The following is an 18,650-nucleotide window of genomic DNA, read 5'->3' as shown; positions in this document are numbered from 1 at the left end:
CAGCTTGCGCCAGAAGTCTAATTTTGCTATCTGGGAAACTGCTAAGCAAAATTAGACTTCTGATTCAGAGAAAATCAGAAAACCTCCGCTGTCTCTGTTGGATGATGAATGTTTCAGCTCCAGAGGAAAAAATGAATTTTATATACATTATATGTATACATTGATTTTCCCTCTAAGTAATTCTCTGAAAAAAATGAGGTACATGTTAGTATATTGCTGACTGGTGGTGTGTATTATGTGTATCACCACCTCTTTCCCTGTTGTTTACTAGTGTTGTCAGTGAGTGTGTTGTGTGTGTGTGTGTGTGTGTGTGTGTGTGTGTGTGTTTGAGAGAGAGAGAGGGAGAGGGAGAGAGAGAGAGGTGGGCGGGCACTGGATGAGCTCCATCCCACCTCGGAAATACCAACCAGGTGCCGCGGCTCCTTCCTCCCTGCTCGCCACTCATCTCTCCGGGCTTTTGCCACAGCTCCGTCTCCGCCGCTGTTACGGGAAGAAACCCGCAGTAAACACCAGCGATGTCCGGCCAGTAACTGAACCCCCCCGTTCAAACCCTGAGTGCCCGGCTTGCATGGCCCCCGGTCGGCCGCCCGGACAATAGACAGCCCGCCTGCCCGCTGCAGCAGCAGCCGCTTGTCCCCCTGCAGCCGGGGAGGCTCTGAGTGCTCCTGCCCGGGATCCTGCAGCAGTCTCCGCGGCTCCAGATGGCCGGACACGAGTGGGAGGACTGGTTCGAGCGGGAGGAATTTATCGGACAGATCAGCGACATGAGAGTGCAGAACCTGCAAGGTAGGAGCATCCCGACGACTTCTGCTCTTATTACTGGTGTGTAGAAACACAGTGGGCTGTGGGGACCCACCGTGGCCTGGCCACGCATGCACAACTTCACTGCAAACTGTGTGCGCGCTGCGAAGGGCTTTCACTATGGTTGTCGGGTTTTGGGAACTTTTGATAGGGTTTTGTTTCCTCTCAGCATCAACAGCTGCACACTGAGGCTCAGACGGTCCGCATTCACCACAGAGCCCCCCCACAGTGTGTAGTAATTCATCGAGTGCACATTGTGTGAAAAGACCGAAGACCACAAGAGGGTCTCTGGACCCTGGAGGGAACTCTGTGTGAAGGTCCTGTCTTAAAACAGGAGCTGGAAGTTGATATGGAAGCTGCAAGCTCACAAAGTGAGTCTGTGCACAGGAGTTAAATTATTATATAATATGTATTTAGACAATGAATTGATTAGTTACAGATAATTACTGATGAACATGTTGATAACTGATTAATGATTAAAGTTGAAGACATTCTGCTGCTTGTTTGTTTTTCATGACACTGAACTGAAAACCTTTGGGCTCAGCAGAAAACGTTTGGACAGTTGATGAAGAGCTCTCAGTCACGCAGCTCTTCTTCAGGAAACCATGACGCTGTGTATGTGAGTGTGAGGCTGTGTTGGGTTAGTCATTCACTACAGTTCCAACACTGTTTGTACTCAGTATATCTGCAGCAAAATGAAAGTATCATTATTATTATGACTTTGATCAGTGTGACTCAAGGTGGCAGTATTCTTCATCAGAGTTAGAACTGGGGGGTCTGCAACCAACAATCTCTGTATCTTTCTGAAACCAACGACCTGACATTCACACTCACTTTGTGTAGTGATTGTCTGAAGTTAGAGTGTAAGTTCTCCTTTTAAAGTTTGTTACACAACCAAACCAACATGGGGACAAACGCAAGTCCAGAATCATGAGTGACTTAAACTCTTTCTCCATCACAACATGGTCAGGTGACACATCGAATGTTCAGACTGAAGCTAGAGTGATGAATCAGTCCAGAATATAGATACTGGAGCTGGAGCTAAATGTTTTTAACACTTAAAGGAGTATTTTTATATTACCGTTCCATAAAGTTGGGAGATAACAAGAGACAATCGACATGTGAACAAAATCGAAGCAGCACAGACCAAGATTTTGACCCCTCTGGGGTTTGGTCCCTGTTATAGGTCAGGCTGCAAAATCACTGGGTCCACCAGTCCATGTTGTGCAACTCATATTAATTTTTGTTAAGTAGAGATGCACCGAAAAGGCCGGTTTTCAGTGTGATTGGTGACCAGCTGATCACTCTCAGATATCTGATTCTGAACATTATTGGCTCAGATAACAGAATTGGCTTTAAAATATCCATATCTACATCTAATTATGCTACAGCTCTTGTAATTGGATTCTGTCCTGAAGGGAAACCATCTTTAAAGAGTACTGCACCACTGTTTAGTCTGTCTGTTATCTTTGGGTCATTGTTTATTTCTTGTGAAGTCTACTTGTGTCTCTAACAGTAATCTCAGTTCCCAGAGTTCCTCTGAACAGTCCCAACAGAGGGGGTGCTCCTGTTGCCTGTAGTAACAGGTGGATGAAAACAGGAAGTGTGAGGGCACAAACTTGTTGGTGGCTGTATCACATCCAGGTGTAGCTCCTGTTCTCTCTGCTGTTCCTCCGCTGGATTTATTCCTGTGTGACTTTAGGAGCAGCTTGAAAGAGCCTGAGTTGCTGCTTGAGTTTGATGGAACAGCGCCAAAACCTCCTGCTCAGTGTTGATGTTGTTGATGAGATCAGGGAAATGTTTTCAGATATCAGACTTCTCTGGAGTCTCTGCAAGTGATTCCTCTCTTTCACACCAGTAAGAGCCAGAAACAGCAACATGGACCCAGAAAAGCAAGTTACCTCACGGAGGAGGTTGATTTTTGATCTTGTTAAATGTGGAAACAAATCTGTGATAACATTTCTGAACTTGTGAGGGTTTAGTGGCTTTTTGTGAACTTTCAGCCTCCTCTCATGGACTTTTTCAGAAAAACAGTTTTCTACTGAAGTCACAATTTTCTTACCAATTTTCCATCCATCCATCCATCCATCCATTTCTGCTGCTTATCTGGAGTCGGGTCCCGTTGGCAGCAGGTTTAGCAAGCTAGTCCAGATGTCCCTCTCCCTTAGCACCATTTTTCCAGTGTTTGATGAGATATGTAGTCTGGCGGGTTCTGGGTCTACCCTTGGGGCCTTCTACCACCAATGGTTTGTGCAAAGGAGGCCTCCTGATCAGATGCCCCAACCACCTCAACTGGCTCTTTTTGACGTGAAGGAGCAGCAGCTCTACTCCGAGCTCCCTCCCACCCAAGGACAGTCAGTTAAAAGTCAGTATTTTGATACACATTGCAGAGCTTGCTGGAGCACCTGACCACTAACCCATAAAGGCCAACATCTAAATAATTACAACAACTTTAAAGGTCAGATTAAGCCTCTCTTCTGATTGGTTGACTGTTTTCCGATTGATCCTATAAAAATAGGCCAGATGTCAGGTAAACACTCAGAGAAACCAAATCCTGCAAGGTTGGATGGTGGGTCCAGGTGGGTGGGGCTTGGGGCGTGGCTGAGGGCAGTGACTGCTTTGTTGTGACATCACAAAGTTCCAGAAGTCCTGACGGCTGGTTTTAAGGCTCAGTTTCTGAATACAGGCTGTGTGCATTTCTCTGTGGACTGAGGCTCTGATACTTTCACAGTATTAATATAGAACCTAGACCTGCTTTATAATCAGAAACACATGGACAGCTACCTTTAGACTGTGTGGAGCTTTAAGATATGATGCATAACGTCCCACTGTACCATTGAAATGGCCTTTAATTGGTCTGGTGTTATTGCACATTGACATCACTCTGCTCTGCTTCTTGAACTGCATTGAACCTGTAAATCATGTGGGAATATCTAATACTCTGTAAGAATTGCCAGTTTGCCAAACAGGGCTTTACAAAGATTAGAGGAGCAGACCAACAACAATTGCTCTTTAAAGTGGAAGTAATTGATTTAATGAGTGTGGTGAGAAAGACAGCTTTGTTCAGCTGTAACCCACTTCATCTCAGAGCCTGCAACAGGCAAGAATAGAGAGATCTCAATGCATTCAAACCATCACTTCATATTACGTGTTGGCGGAGAACACTAGAAGAATAGTGTAACAGAATGCAGAGAGGACATGTTAAATACAAGGCCTGTCTGTCAGAGATCATGATAATACTCACACTCCTCAGAAACCAAACATTGCTGTTACTGTAAGAGAAATATTAGTTTCCTTTTCACATTGCAAGGCAGGTGTGTTGTTTTTTTGTGTCTTAAGCAACTTTAAACTGACTGTAAACCTGGGGGCCAGAACTCCAAAGTCTTAGGTCACACATTATGAGCAACATTGCAAGGAACTGTCACCCTGGATACACACAACTGTGAGTAGGAACACAATCTGGATTTGAGACAAGACAAAGAAGATACACATTTATTGGATATTACTGGAGTTCTCATCACACACTACTGGTCAGAAGCTTTAGAAATAGTTTTTATTGACATTCACATAGTTTAATACAATAGAAATCAAATGTTGTTCACCCCAACCCAGATCTACGGGGTTCAGGTCTGGAGACTGGTCTTGTTGTACCTCTGTTGTGGTTCACTGTGTTGCTGCTGTTTCCCTCCTCTCTGACAGCAGTATACAATCCTACTTCCTGTAGTACAGTGTTGTCATGGTGAGGATCAGAGGCTGTAGTAACTCAGGTTACAGGTTTGTCATCATCTACCTGGAGGAAGAGTTTGCAGTAACTTTTAAGGCTTCATTTACTTCAAGTGCTGCAAACAACTGCAGGTTGTTTTCTACATTTTCTAAAGCTGAAATTTACATTATTCTTTTTTATTTGACCTAGGGCAGTTTACTGCAAACCTTTGTGCCTTTTAAGGTTGTTCATTGGACTTGAACTGTTTAAATTTCAATAAAAATGTGGGTGTTGTAAAAGTCGTAGTAAATTCAGTTCATTCTTTTTCTGTAGAGACCCAGGGTTTGATCGGTTTGAGCTGAGAGGGTTTTACAGAGGAAAATCAGAATCAGTCCAATTTAAAGTATAATTCTGGTTTATTACAACTTCATGGTCTTTTCAGTGTTTCTAGTTGCACTAATAACACAGCACTCACATGATTGCACAACTTTCTCGCCCTGTTGGACTTTGTTGAAGTGATGTTCCAGATCTCAGCAATGACTTTGTCACAACCAACAGAAACCATGGTAGAAACTGCACAAATAAGACAGAAGCTGTAATAAACTGGAATTATCTTTTTTTTTTTTAAGTGTATGTCTCCGTTCATGAATTGTACACTTGCAATAAGCCATTACATTTATATAATATACATTAAGTCATGTGTCAGACGCTGTTATAGAAACTATCTACATCTGTTTAATCAGTGAAGGAGATCGGGTAAAGAAGTGAAGTGAGAGTCAGAGTCAGAGCTAGTTAGACATGTTAGGGTGTTAGAGGAGTTAGGAGAGGAGGTGCTCTCTGAAGAGAGGAGTTTTCAAGGTTATTGAAGAAAGAGAGGGACGCCCCTGCTCTGAGAGACTTCAGGAGCTGGTTCCTCCATCAGGGAACCACAGAGCAGAAGAATCTGGACTGAGACTGTCTGTGTGCAGGGATGGTGATGACAGACCTAGAAGTCTCTCTGAAGGCAGCATCAGAGACTGTGTGTGCAGGCCGTTAGTGTCAGTGGCGCCGGCAGGATTATATTTCAGTACGCACAAGTCAGTATAACACGGGATCATCCCATATAAAATGCTTGGATGGAGAAGTTCATCAATGAGCAGGAGACTGATGAGCTGTGTGTGCTGTGAGAAAATACAGGTCTAGTAACCAGACAGTGAGGTGTACCGACAGCTCACCTGGTAGAGCGCAGGTCTTACAGGCTTATAGTGGCAGGACAACAATGTTTGCAGACGTCGGCATTAAGCAACAACAGATTCCCTCATTTAGCTTAATAAACACAAAATCATGCACAGGGCCTTCAGGGTTACAGCTGCCGGCGTCAGTGGACGTCAGGCCTTCTGGGCTGATCCAAGAGCAGACGAGCTGCTGCATTCTTTTATGAAATTGTACACTTTGGGAATTGTGTGTCACTTTGCAGCCAGAGAACTTTGAAGTATCACATGTTTGTAGGACGCATTGGATTGGACGAAGGCAAGATGTCACACACCTAGGAAGAATGTGCTAATCATCCTACACCAACTGCAGAAGCTGAGCTGTTTCTGCTGGAGTTACGGGCTCTAATGAGCAGGTTGCAGGTTCTCAGTCCATGTCAGCTCCTCATGTTCCTCCATCACACCAAACTGAGCTTCTTCTGAGAACTTGGACTTTCTTCAGCCTCTTCAGAAGTTTAGTGTCTTTTGTCCATACCCTCTGTGACGCTGACATACGAGTCCGAGCCGTCTGATGAGTGGCTGTGATTCTCTGCATGAAAGCTGGACAAGCTTTAAAACAACAGCCCCGGAGGCTGTTACATAACACAGGATGAGACCGGGGGGGGCGACGGTTCCCTCTGCAGCACAGAGCTGGAGTCCCTCAACATTCCCACATCCCACACAGCTCCCTCTCTCTCTCTCTCTCTCTCTCTCACACACACACACACACACACTCATACCCAGTACACACAACCACACTCTGCCACCCACCTTTTTGTGATGCAGGTTTCTCTCTGAGTGCAGTTGAGATAACTGGTATGAGATCAAGCCCAGCACTGGTACAGTTTGTTTATATAGCTGTTATATCACAGTAGAGAACTCGATTCTGATTGGATGGAAAACCTGTATTATTTTCACATAACGACTCTGATGACATCATCCGAACTATGTCAGCTTTGGCACGAAGATGTCAAATCTAAATCAAATGTGGATGTAAAAATCTAAAGAAAGATGTTATCATGTTGCATTATGGGAAATGTGTCCAGCAAACATCTTGTCATTCCCCAACTTCATGGAGGTGCAGCTCCTGCGTTCCTCTTTAAATTCAGCTTTTAGTGGAAACATGAAATATACGAGGAGGACAAGCTGGAAACTGTGCAGGAACTGATTCTGGTTTGGTCGTTACTAAGCTGCAGTTTGAGGAGTGAAGTAAGGTTTGTGTCGAGGCCGACGAAGACAGTGCCAGTGCAAAGTTTCTATTTAAAGGCTGTTCTGCCTCCAATATGGGACAAAGCTCCTTTAATCTGTGGAAAGTAGGCAGGTGTTCATTTCTGACCGGACTGCCCTGTACTTGACCCCTTACCTCACATGCCTCTAGTAAACACGGTGCACATAATCTAAAATGCACAGTCAGGTGTTTTCCTGGTCCCAGTATCTACCTGCTGATCTAATGAGGAACAGGTAATCCTCAACCAGCTGTTAGAGGCAGACGCCTTATTTTAGGCAACCGCACTGCATTATCCTGGTTACACAATGTTTATGTGTATAAAAGTGTTGTTCCTTGATGTTTTGGGGAAGTATGTAACCTGTCTTGGCTCCTTCTTTATCAGCCTTTGGAGTAAGTGTCTGTCCGTCAGCAGTGGGTTTTTCCAGTGGCTGAGAGCAGGTGATTTACCAGTCTACACCCAGCAACCCACACCACAAAGTGAAAATACGTTTTTATATTTTTCTAAAATTTGTTAAAAATGAAAAGCTGAACTTTCTTATTTCTTAGTGTTCCATTCAGATCTTGTGCTTTTAAAGCAGTTTCAGTTTCAAGTCTCTACAAGCTCTGATCACCTGGAAGTGTCTGTGGTGATGGTCTGTGGGGTTTAGGTCTGGACTTTGTCTGGGACACTGAAGGGCAGTCAGAGACTTGTCCAGTGTTGTCTTGGTTTTGGGTCGTGGTGGTGCTGAAAGGTGAACCACAGTCTCTTTCTCTCTGGTCTTCTGGACTCGAGCAGGTTTTCTTCATGGATCTCTCTGTACTGGACTTTATTCATCCTTCCTCCCTGTTCTGCCCAGTTTTCCTCTTATTCCTCCTGCTCTCAGAGTCTTTAAATGCCGTCAGTCAAACTCCAGCAGGCTGCTTTCCTCACAGTGTCTCTGTCCAGTCACCGGATTGATGGAGACCTGCTGAGATGGTCGTCCTTCCAGCAGGTTCTGCATCTCTGCAGAGAACTTCTGAGGCTCTGTTAGAGGGACATTTGGGTTCTTGGTCTCCTCCCTGACCAAGGTCCTTCTTCTCCAGTTACTGAGTTTGGCTTGATGACCAACTCTAGAAGAGTCCTGGTCCTGGACTTCGTCCAGTTTCACAGTTATTGAGGCAACTGTTCTCCTGGGAACACTCAGAGCTTTAGAAATGGTTTTATGCTTTTGCCTTGATCCAAGTCTTTGACATAATTTCATCACGGAGGTCCACAGAGAGGTCACTGGACTTCAAGATCTAAACTAAAGTATCCAGGTGGGCTCCAGTCCAGTTCTAGACACGACTCAAGGATAATTAAAACAAACAGGAAGCAGCTGAATAAATTGAATGGAGTAAATCTGTAAAAATGTCTTAAACATGTTTCACTTTGTCATTGTGGATGATTGAGTCTAGACTGATGGAAAACTTAGCTTATAAGAAACAAAACTACAGAACACAAAAACATCTTTGTAGTCATCTGATCTGCCTCTGAGGGACACTATAGACAAAAGTGCGTGTAATTAGTAAAAAGGTGTGCAGCTAATATGTCTGATATTATACCAGCATAATGGAAACACTGATTCCCAGTCTTCCAGAGTCACTGGTGAGGGCTGACGACAGTACCTCTCATGTCAGGTTGTGTTCAGTGGATTTGTTTAACAAACACACACAGTAAAATGAGTCTGGTCTCATGTTGTTGTCTCACACCAAGTCTGGTTTTCAGCAGAGGTTTAAAACTCGGTGTATTGTTATTTGCATATTGTTGCACAGAGACACAAACAGAACTCATAACTCACATACCCATCATGCCTCAGTAGCCTAAAGTCACCTGCAGACTTGACTTACAGTGTGTGTGTGTGTGTGTGTGTGTGTGTGTGTCTGTGTGTGTGTGTGCTCTTTGAGACTGTGACTGTATGAAGGTGTGTGCAGTCACCACCCGTGGTTGTGTGCATGTGCGGTCCTGCACAGTGGGGGAGTTGTGTCTGTATCTGTGCTGGGGGGCAGAGTGTGTCACCCAGGCCAAACAAAGAGGCTTCTGCTGACTCTCCTCTGTCGGCAAACAGCAGTGAGAGCACAGCCCCCGTCTGCTCACACTGGACCGTCCCCCTCCACCCAGGAGGGGGGGGGGGGCAACAAAGGAGGTCCCTTCTCATTCATGTGCCCCCTCATTCTTTCTGAATCTTCTCTGCAGCAGAGCTTCTATAAACAGTTTCAGATGTGTGTTTGTTCCACAGTAAATAAGCGTCTCCCTGCACAGCCCCAACCCCCCAAGCTGATCTTTACTGAGCAGCAGCAGCATGTGTACCCGGGCAGCACCATGACAGTCGATTGTGAGACCTGCATCACATTACACAGTGTTTCTCATGCTCTCAGACTGCTGTCAGATACAGCGCTGTGGGCCACACTGCACCTCTGGTCCCAGAACATCCTAATCATAACTGAAACCCCCAGCTGACCCACTGACACTCCTACGTTTTGTAATTCACAGAGCGATCCAGTGCTCCGACGAGATTCCCAGAGAAGTCAGAGGATGTGAGTCACTCAGACCTGCTCAGGATCAGTGATGAGCTGCAGGTAACAGACAGTTATGGAAAAATACGACAGGCATTAACTTGTAAAAGCATCATCACCTGCAGTAAGTGCATGAACAAAGATGATCTCATGGCAGTTTATGGATCTCCTGGTGACACTGTGATAATGAAAATGAAAGTAACAAACAGACTAAAGCTCCTTTATTATCATAGAGGTGAAGCAGAAATACACAGTTTCGTATTTGTAGGTGATTCTGTGTTAGGTGAATGAGCCTGTGTAAAGACTGTGGTAGGTCCTGCAGGTTGACCCGTGCACTGAGCTGTGCTTGAACCTAAATCTGTTAACAAACTGTCAGATTGGATTTTGTTTGGAACGGAGGCTTTTTATCCTGGACTGATGTAGCTGCAGGTTCTGTGTTGTCAGACATTTGAGCAGTGGTTCTGTGGCCTCAGTCACCAACATGCAGAGATCTGTGTTTAAACCGTGTGTACAAACATGTTACACACACACACACACACACACACACGGTGGATCAATCTGTGGCCGGTGCTTGTGTGTCATGAATCTGATGGTAATTTTGCATTTCTATGCACATATTAGTAAATGAAGCCCGACGTGTTGAAGACCACAGGAACATTTCTCAGCTGGGGTGAAAGGACAAAGTGATTCTCACCAGTCTACTGATCAGTTTGGTTCACAGATGATGGACCTACATATTATTGAGAATTATTAAATTGTGGTTTAGAGGCCCAGGAAACTCACAGACTGATCGCAATCATCTCACATGATGCTGCTCAGCCAATCACTGTGTCTCGACCACAGACTGTCTATAAACCTGGACGTAGACTGCATTCTATCTAATGACCATCAGGGGGCGACTCCACTGGTTGTAAAAAGAAGTCTGATTGTATTGAAGTCTATGGGAAAATGTCTCTACTTCTCACTTGATTTATTACCTCAGTAAATTTTTCCCTGATGAGTTTATGTCTCAGTCTCTAGTTTCAAGTCTTCTTCAATACAACATGATGTTCAGTTTTTAAATTATGCTCCATTCAGAGGAAAATAGATCATAAAGCAGGGGATGCATTAGGGCGGGGCTACTGTGTGATTGACAGACTGTACCACACATCTGCCTGACAATCAAGATAGAGTACAGAGCAGGTCAGATCCACCCCTCACTCCTCCTCAGCTCCACCCTCTCCTCCAAATATGATTTCTACTGGTTTCAAAAAACCAAGATGGTGACGGAGAAATTACAAACTTCAGAACAGCCGCTCACAAACCTCCAAACTTGGAGAGATGAGACGAGAGACTGTGTGTGAGGAGAAGGAGGAGGAAAGGAGGTGTTCAGTTCAGTTGTTACGATGTGTTGAGAGTTTTTGTCATAAAGATGGTTGTGACTGTTAAAATGTGAGATCTTAACAACAAAAAAGAAAAAGGGAAACTCGTGCTAATTTTTAAAACTCTTAGGAGGAGAAACAAACTTTTAACTGTTACAGTTTTTATTATTTATGATCCTCCAGTTGATCATCATCTTGCTGCAGACATGGTTCATTTCCAGTCCAGATTCCATGACCTCCACCTCCTCTCCCAGAACGGAAATGGTGTTTATCAGAGTCCTGGTCCTACTGAGGTCCATAACCATCTCTTTGGCATTGCACCAGGTCCCCGGCATAATTATACTGGTGATGGTCTAATTGGCCAGTGATAACGACCTACTTAGAATTATGATTAGGTAACATGCCCATTACATCACCAGTTAGAAATATGCTGCCACCCCGACCTCTTAAAAAAGTGCGCTGTCATTTCTCCCTCCACAAGAGGTTGGTTTTATGCAAACAAGAGTTTTTCTTTCACTTTCACACTTTGCATGTGATCTACATGAGTGTAGATAAAGCAGCTGTAGCTTCTCTCTGGGTTTGTTTTTGTGAGTCTCCAGCTCCCTCAGCAGAGGACTGTGTCCACAGGGTCGAGACAACACAGGGTCTCATGGACCAACTTAACAACAGCAGTTTCTGTTTCATGTACTGACGAAAAGCTACAGTCTCATCCTGTGTAGTTACACCAGGACCATGTTTCTAGATTTCATTCTTTCTTTTTTGTTATTTTCCTCTTTTCTGTCATTGTGTGCACAAAATTCATTCTCAACTCACTCATCACTCACCTGAACAACACCAACATTCACAACAAAAGCAGCTGACTCACTCACTCACTCAGCCACTCTCTCATCCCACTGATTTGGCTTTAATTTCAGCAGATTTTAACTGTTAGGTTCAAGTAATCACATCCATATAAACAGTTTATTAATGGAGGAGAGGTCTGCAACAGCTGTTTTACTATTAGCAAAGCTAATGGCGGCCATTGTGTCAGCTCACCACTTTGGCCCACACTGAAAATATCTCAGCAGCTACAGGATGGATTGTCCCCGGATGATGAGTCCTACTGATGTTGGAGACGTTTCCTGTAGCGCCATCATCAGGTCAAAATTTAAACGTATACTTTGCTTTGGGACCAAATTCCTGCCAAACTAATGACATTCCCATGCTGCACGTTGTGGTCAATGCTAATTAGCAAATGTTAGCATGCTAATACACTAAACCAGGTCAGTGAGTAAACATTAATAAACATTACAATGTACCTGCTCTATTGTAGCTTTTCAAAGCCAGTAGAGGCCTAGTTAACTAAAAACACAGTCAACAATCTGCAAAGCTGTTGTTTACTCTGGAAATCTAGATTCTCTAGAATCCTTTGCTATGATTCATATTTAGTTGAACATGTCTTCATAAAAACTGGTCTGAAGCTCATCTACTCTGACTTCCTGATTGAGACACCTGGATCAGGCCTTGGCCCCGCCCACCACCTGCTGGCTCCAGGTGTCCAGGTGAAAGAGCAGAGAGGATGAAGATGGTTCGAGGAGGAAACATCAGAGAGACTCAGCCTCATGTTTGAGCCTCAGTCAGACCCAGACTCAGATGAGGAGTCTGTTGAGACCAGAATCAGAGACTAGCAGATGTATCAGAACGGTTAGCGTAGTTAGCATCTTTTATTTGTTTGTGTTGTTTGTTAGCTTGTAACTGGCAGTGGCTGACACACTGTTACTGGTTGTGCTAATTCTAACTCTCGCCCTCTGTACTGACAAGGTTTCAGGTGTATTTATCCCTGCCCCCCGTCCCCACAAGTTGACAGGATTGATTCCTTAGGTTCTATGACATATGAATCCCTGACTGTCTGAATCTGTTTTTATGAGACTGTCATTGGTTCACTGCAGTTCAAGGTGGAAACACTCAGTCATGGTGTTGACTGATTATTTCACTCATGATATGTCTTTATCATATAAAAACATCATGAGGACATTAACCAGGTGAAACTTGAGGGTCTTAAATCTTTTATAACAGTGAGTAATGAACTGAAAGTGAACATTGAGATACTTCGCTGTTTCTCAGTGTGGGTGTGTTGAAGTGTGGGCTGACAGGCCACATGATGAAGGCACAGATGATGAGTAAGCACCTGGTTTCTGTAGAGGAGGTGGTGAGAGATCAGTGATGTCACCCACCTGGAGGAGACCAGGTTGTCTTATCAGATGTCCTCCCTCCTGCTTAAGAAACCTGATCCTACAACGGATCTTAACCTCAACTGAAGACACTGAGATCCAGTCTGTCTCTGTCCTGGGTGGACGGTTGAGTGACTGATTTTAATGTGAGCACTGTTGATAACAGAGGATATAAAGGCCATTTCAATGTCTGGCAGATGTGCTGCCTGCAGCAGAGCAGGGCGCACATCTGTCAGATTACATAACTTTGGAAAACAACTGGAACCTCTTACCTTCTTTCATCTGGGCTGCACAGTGGCTGGATTTCATTTATGTCATAGTGGGTAATTGCATACAGAGGACAACGGAGTAGGATACTGTATGTCAAACATACACATCTAAATTATCTTTCAGCATAGGGAGCTGAGCAGAGCTGGAGAAGATCCAAAGCAAATACTAGAACAGCTGCAGGCTGAAGTATGAACAGGTTCAACATATCAGGATATCTTTTTATTATCTGTCTCTGCTGAACCCAACATCAGCCATCCTGATAACCTGTGCTGTGAAGCTGGTTATCTACAGGCTCAGGTAGTTTACCTATCTGAGATGTTAATTACAAGCAACATCATCAGATGCAGGTAAATTTGGTTTTTACAACATCCAGAAGATACAGTATATTCAGCAACGGGAAATGTAAACAGACTGGAATAGAGAGGAAACACTAGAAATAATTTCCAATTATTAAAGTCAGGCTAATGATAAACTGTAAATGATAACAGGAGTTATACTGATGGAGTATTTTTGCTCTTTTCAGGATCCTGTAGAAATGATGACTCAGTTTTTTCCAGTGATCTGATTGGTCAGTAGTTTGGCTGTTGACAGGTTTTGATCTGATCCTCTGAAGTTAACCTGCTCCGGAGTTCAGCATCAGTTACCGTGGAGATTTACCAAACCAGAGTTAAACCTGAAGTTACCTCGATGACCTCAGATCCTGCTTCACAGTACAGACCTCTGAACTGACAGGAAGACAGTTTTGGCTCTATATTATTGATCTAAGGACATTTAGGGCGTGTCCGTGTCCAAATTTTTAATCATGGGTGTGTTTTGGGTGAAACGAGCAATAAACCAATAAGAGTGCCATCTCCCCTTCCCTTCTCCATTCTCCTGCACCTTGACAGATTGCTACTATAATGGCAGATGTGAAAGAAGGAAAACAGCAGGATGCCACCAAACAGACATGGGTGCAAACTATTAAACTGAGGGTGTGATGTGCGCCTTTACCCCCTCCGTTTAAATTTGAATAATAAAAGTTACACTTATGATGGAAGTCCATGAGCGTCTCCATGTTATATGGAGTTATAATTGACCAGTCTGATGTGTGTAGAGGTGTGTGGTTACACAGTGACTGGTCATGTGTATTGACACTGGAGTGGCTGCACAATTATGGCAGGATGTGTCCTTAAAATAACACTGAAACACTTTGCCTCTGACCTTAGACCAAGTTTTTGTTGGTCAATCTCTTTCTTGCTACCTTAAGATAGCAATGTGCCAACAATGCACCTGAACACACCTAATTTTAAGACCAACACACCCGTGGGTGCTCAGATGGACTGTATTTGCTATTTAAACAGCGAGGGAGCTGCATGGGAAAATGACAACAGCGTCTGTCTGAAACTAGCAAAGACACTCGCATTGCAATTTGTGCCGGGTGTAAGATAGAGTCTGTGACCTTAATCCTGCTGTTAGCAGTAGTTAGCAACAGACAGTTAGTAAACACAAGATCCAGGTTGTAAGTTGCAGATAGCAAAGATAGCCATAGCTATCTGAACGTATATCTAATATATGGTCAGACAGACTATAATAAGATGAATTTAACCATAAATATAAAGGCTGGAGCCTGGTGAATAGACTTTTTGTTCCTATGGCACTGAGTCTGATCCAATGGCTAAGATTTACCTAAATAACACAGTTACAAACAAACAGAAAATGATACAACTGAACTCATCTGCAAAGACACTTTTGTGCAAACGTGCATGTGTGTGTGTGTGTGTAACACACATATGATATGTATGAAAATTTAACTGGGAGAATGTGACTCCTAAAATTAACCAGACATGATTTTGGACCTTCTTCCACAACAAATAATCTTCGGTCAAGCACAAATGTGATTACAGATAATGAAATTTTCTTCTGTCATTGAGTTACTCACAGCCGCTATTCGTCATTTCAAACAGTGAAAGTTACGTTCAGCCATGGGTGAAAATGTGATGACTCTACTTCACTGTTTTGTGCACTGATCTTTGCTAATATGAAGGAGGGAGAGGGAAGATAAAGGATGCAGCAGGTTTGTTTGTAATGTTGGAGGGTTTTTCACATTCATATTTTATTTTTTCAGCCTTAACGCATCGATAAGATTTTCTGTTGTTTAACTAATGTTTAAGTGGATTGGAGCATAAATTCCTCTGACCCAATGCAGCTTTAACTTTCTGCCTTCACCAGGCATTTACCTGTTAACCCTCTGTGTCAGAAAGAAGTCTGAAAAGTGCTTCTTTCGTAAAACCAATCCCGTTTCCCCTCTAAAAATACCTCAGCACTTTTTAAAAGGTCACTGGTTATATTGTCAGATTAGCCTCCACTGGTGGGTGATGTAATCCTGGTTTGGCTCTCTCTTTGTCTCCAGTCTGTGTTTGGTCTGAAGGGCTGGGTTTTATGAGGTGCGCTGCCAGGGCGGAGAAATGGTCCGGCACTAACAGGCACTCTGAAGCAGAGCTGCTTTCAGAGGGTTAACGGCAGAGATGACAGAGAGCCGCGTACTGCACCACTGTGTTTCTAAGAGACGAGCTCTCAGGTTGACCTGAGGCCCGTGGGGGTGTTCACTGAGCAGGTACCAGTGCTACAGAAAAACACACACCCACTAGGGATTGCTTTTCAATTTCCCAGTGATTCAACCTGCTGTATCTCCTGATGCTTCACCCTTACAGTCAAAACAGTGGAAAACTGGTGAAAAGCCTTTTTATTTTTTTTAGCTAAATCCGTCCTCCTTTGAGAACTCATTGCATTGGTTTTTGGTCACAAAACTTGGGTTCAGCTTATCAGTTAAATCCTACCCAGGAGCCTGTGGGAAGCTGCTGGTTTGTGTAATCTGCTGGAATGTGGAAGATATTTGACACAAGATGACATCAGCCAAAGTGTATTGTTCTGGGTTCTCAGATGAGTCAGTTAAACGGCTCAGACAGGAGCCCTCTCAAAGCAAATCTCTCTGATTTGATCTGTGGGATCAAAAAACTGTGTTATTACTCTGTGTTGTCTGTTAAGTATGTCACGTCTGCAGTCAGGTAAAAAGAGCTCCAGGGTAATTCTTCAAGGTTACATCATCCTTCTGAGGATACAACCACACTTGAAACATTTTATTATCTTTCAGCAACAGATTGTAGAGACTTGAAGAGTGTTTTTTTTACCTTATCACCTGATCTGGTGCCTGGAACAGAGAGATCCCTCTCTGATGAGAAAACATAACCTGTATATTTTTCCGTTTCACTGTAGAGGATGAAACAGTTTTTGGACACACTGGACACAAACAGCCTTGAACCTCTGAGTGGGTGTTTCCCACGGCATCTGGTGAGTCACAGCTGAGAGCTGGTGTTGCTAGGAGATACGCTGTCAGCTTACGTGGTGCACTGACTAGAGAACATCTGACTGTACATTATATGACCAAGACGTCTTTTTCCCCTTATCCACGAGTGGTCAAAATAAATCTGGCCCATACTTGGGCCACATGCTTGTTTCCTTCTGCCCCAGTATATTTCCCGGTTCCACAGCCCAAGTCTGGCCCATATACGATCGTGTGATTGTCAGATGCTACTTCCACATTTTCAATTCAATTCAAATCAATTTTATTTATTTATTTATTTATAATGTATATTATGATTTTATTAAATCATAATATACTTTATCTCAAGGCACTTTACAGGGTAAGGTCAAGACCTTACTTTGTTACAGAGAAAAACCCAACAGTTCCCACAAAGAGCAAGCGCTTGGCGACAGGGGGGAGAAAAAACTCCCTTTTAACAGGAAGAAACCTCCAACAGAACCGGGCTCAGGGGGGGCGGCCGTCTGCCTCGACCGGTTGGATTTAGGAGAAGATAAAAAAAGGGGGGGGGGGGGGGGGGAGAAAAGAGAGAGAGAGAGACCAGGAACAGCTGTGTCGGTAATGGTGTTATCAATAATAATGACAGATAACAGTGGTTAATAGTAAAGATGAGTAGTGGTGGATCTGGATCCTGCTGCTCCAGAGGCAGAGAGACCTGCAGAATGAGGACAGAGAGATGGAGAGAGAGGAGAAGCACAAACTACGGGAGAGAAAAAAAATACAAAGTTAATGGCATAAAGTAGTCTGGTCCTATTCTGGAGCGCACACAGAAATTCTTCTGGCTGCCAGCCAGTACCAGAGGATAACAGCTGGAATCTGCCCACATGTGGGAAGTATATGGGCCAGACTCGGGCCGAGGACCCGGGCATGTGTTTCATTCTGCTTTCTAGGCGTCTGTCCCTTTACAACACTTAAGACTTGTGGGGACCCATCATGCTGTTAAGATTGTGTTCCACTCAGAAAATGGAAGTTAGTTAGCCTAGTTTGCTAATGTGTTGTAATGTTAGCACTGAGTCACCGGCAGCTCCTGTACACCCTGTACTTGGTTTATCTTGTGGTCCAAATCATGGAGAACGTATGGGGTCATGGACAACCAATCAAATTACAGGATTGACAGTGTCAGTTGCCACCAAAAACCTTGCCCCCTCTGCTAAGCATTAATGCCATCACTGTAGAAAGATACATGAATACAATTAAACTGTCTTTCCTTTGGTAATTTTCCATTTGCATTTAGCAGAAGTTAATTTGGAATTCTTAAAACCATCATCTCAACTCAGAAGAGAAAATAGCCGTTGGGTCCCCCTGTGTTTTGTGGAAAAATTGTGAATTTATACCTTGTATCTAGGCCTGAGATTTCAGGTTTGGCTGATGCTGAAAATCAGAGTGGAAACTGTTGCTCAGTCGCAGTGTTTCATGGCTGATGAATATTAGCATTAACCCATAAATTATCTCTTTATTGGGGTCATATCCTGTTGTTTTTAATTACTGTTTTACCCCTCAGGAGCCAAACCTTTGTTCCCTTGGTTTAGGACATCTGCATTTTCTTTGTATGGTTAATTGTCCAGTAAATCATCCAACAACTATAAAGGTTGAATTTCCCAACTCTTGACACAGCCCATAGAGCATACCGGACCGCTGGCGTTATGGTTACAATTGTGAACAGGCAGTTTAGGTCATGTTAAGAGAAACGATGACAAACGGTTTGAAATGGGAAAGCAGCAGCAGTCTCCTGTGTCAAAGTCCTGTGTTTTGTCAACCCATCCATGCACCCTGACCTCCTCCCCACACAGACTTTGTCTACACAGTCTCACTTTCTTCTATGCTCCAGTCATAATTACTATGGTCACTAGAGATTGCATAACAGTACATCATAATTATGGAATGTAATAAGGAGAGCAGGTGATTATAGGTGATCACCTATAGACTGTAAATAAAGATGGATGTACCCTCTGTGACGTCACCCACAGGTTTCTGAAGAG

The 18,650-nt window shown here is 43.7% G+C and overlaps 1 protein-coding gene across 4 annotated transcripts in view; it reads left to right on the top strand.

Annotated features, from left to right (window-relative positions):
* Positions 1-388: 388 nt before the first annotated feature.
* clmna (calmin a) overlaps positions 389-18,650 on the top strand; it is a 50,963-nt gene continuing 32,701 nt past the window's right edge. For 2 of the 4 annotated variants that reach the window (XM_071471249.1, XM_071471247.1), the window contains exon 1: positions 389-786. In XM_071471249.1, coding sequence (XP_071327350.1) covers positions 702-786 — 85 coding nt within the window. In that variant the 5' untranslated portion in view covers positions 389-701. Of the gene's footprint in view, positions 787-9,449; positions 9,536-18,650 lie in introns of all 4 variants that reach the window. The other 2 variants (XM_071471251.1, XM_071471250.1) reach the window with 2 other exon arrangements.

The sequence above is a fragment of the Trachinotus anak genome, unplaced genomic scaffold, assembly GCF_046630095.1.
Source record: "Trachinotus anak isolate AG129_WGS33_773 ecotype Australia unplaced genomic scaffold, CSIRO_AGI_Tana_v1 ptg000033l, whole genome shotgun sequence".
In the NCBI taxonomy this organism is placed as follows: domain Eukaryota; kingdom Metazoa; phylum Chordata; class Actinopteri; order Carangiformes; family Carangidae; genus Trachinotus; species Trachinotus anak.
Note: the sequence above shows the minus strand (reverse complement) of the source record. Positions and strands in the feature narration are given on the sequence as shown.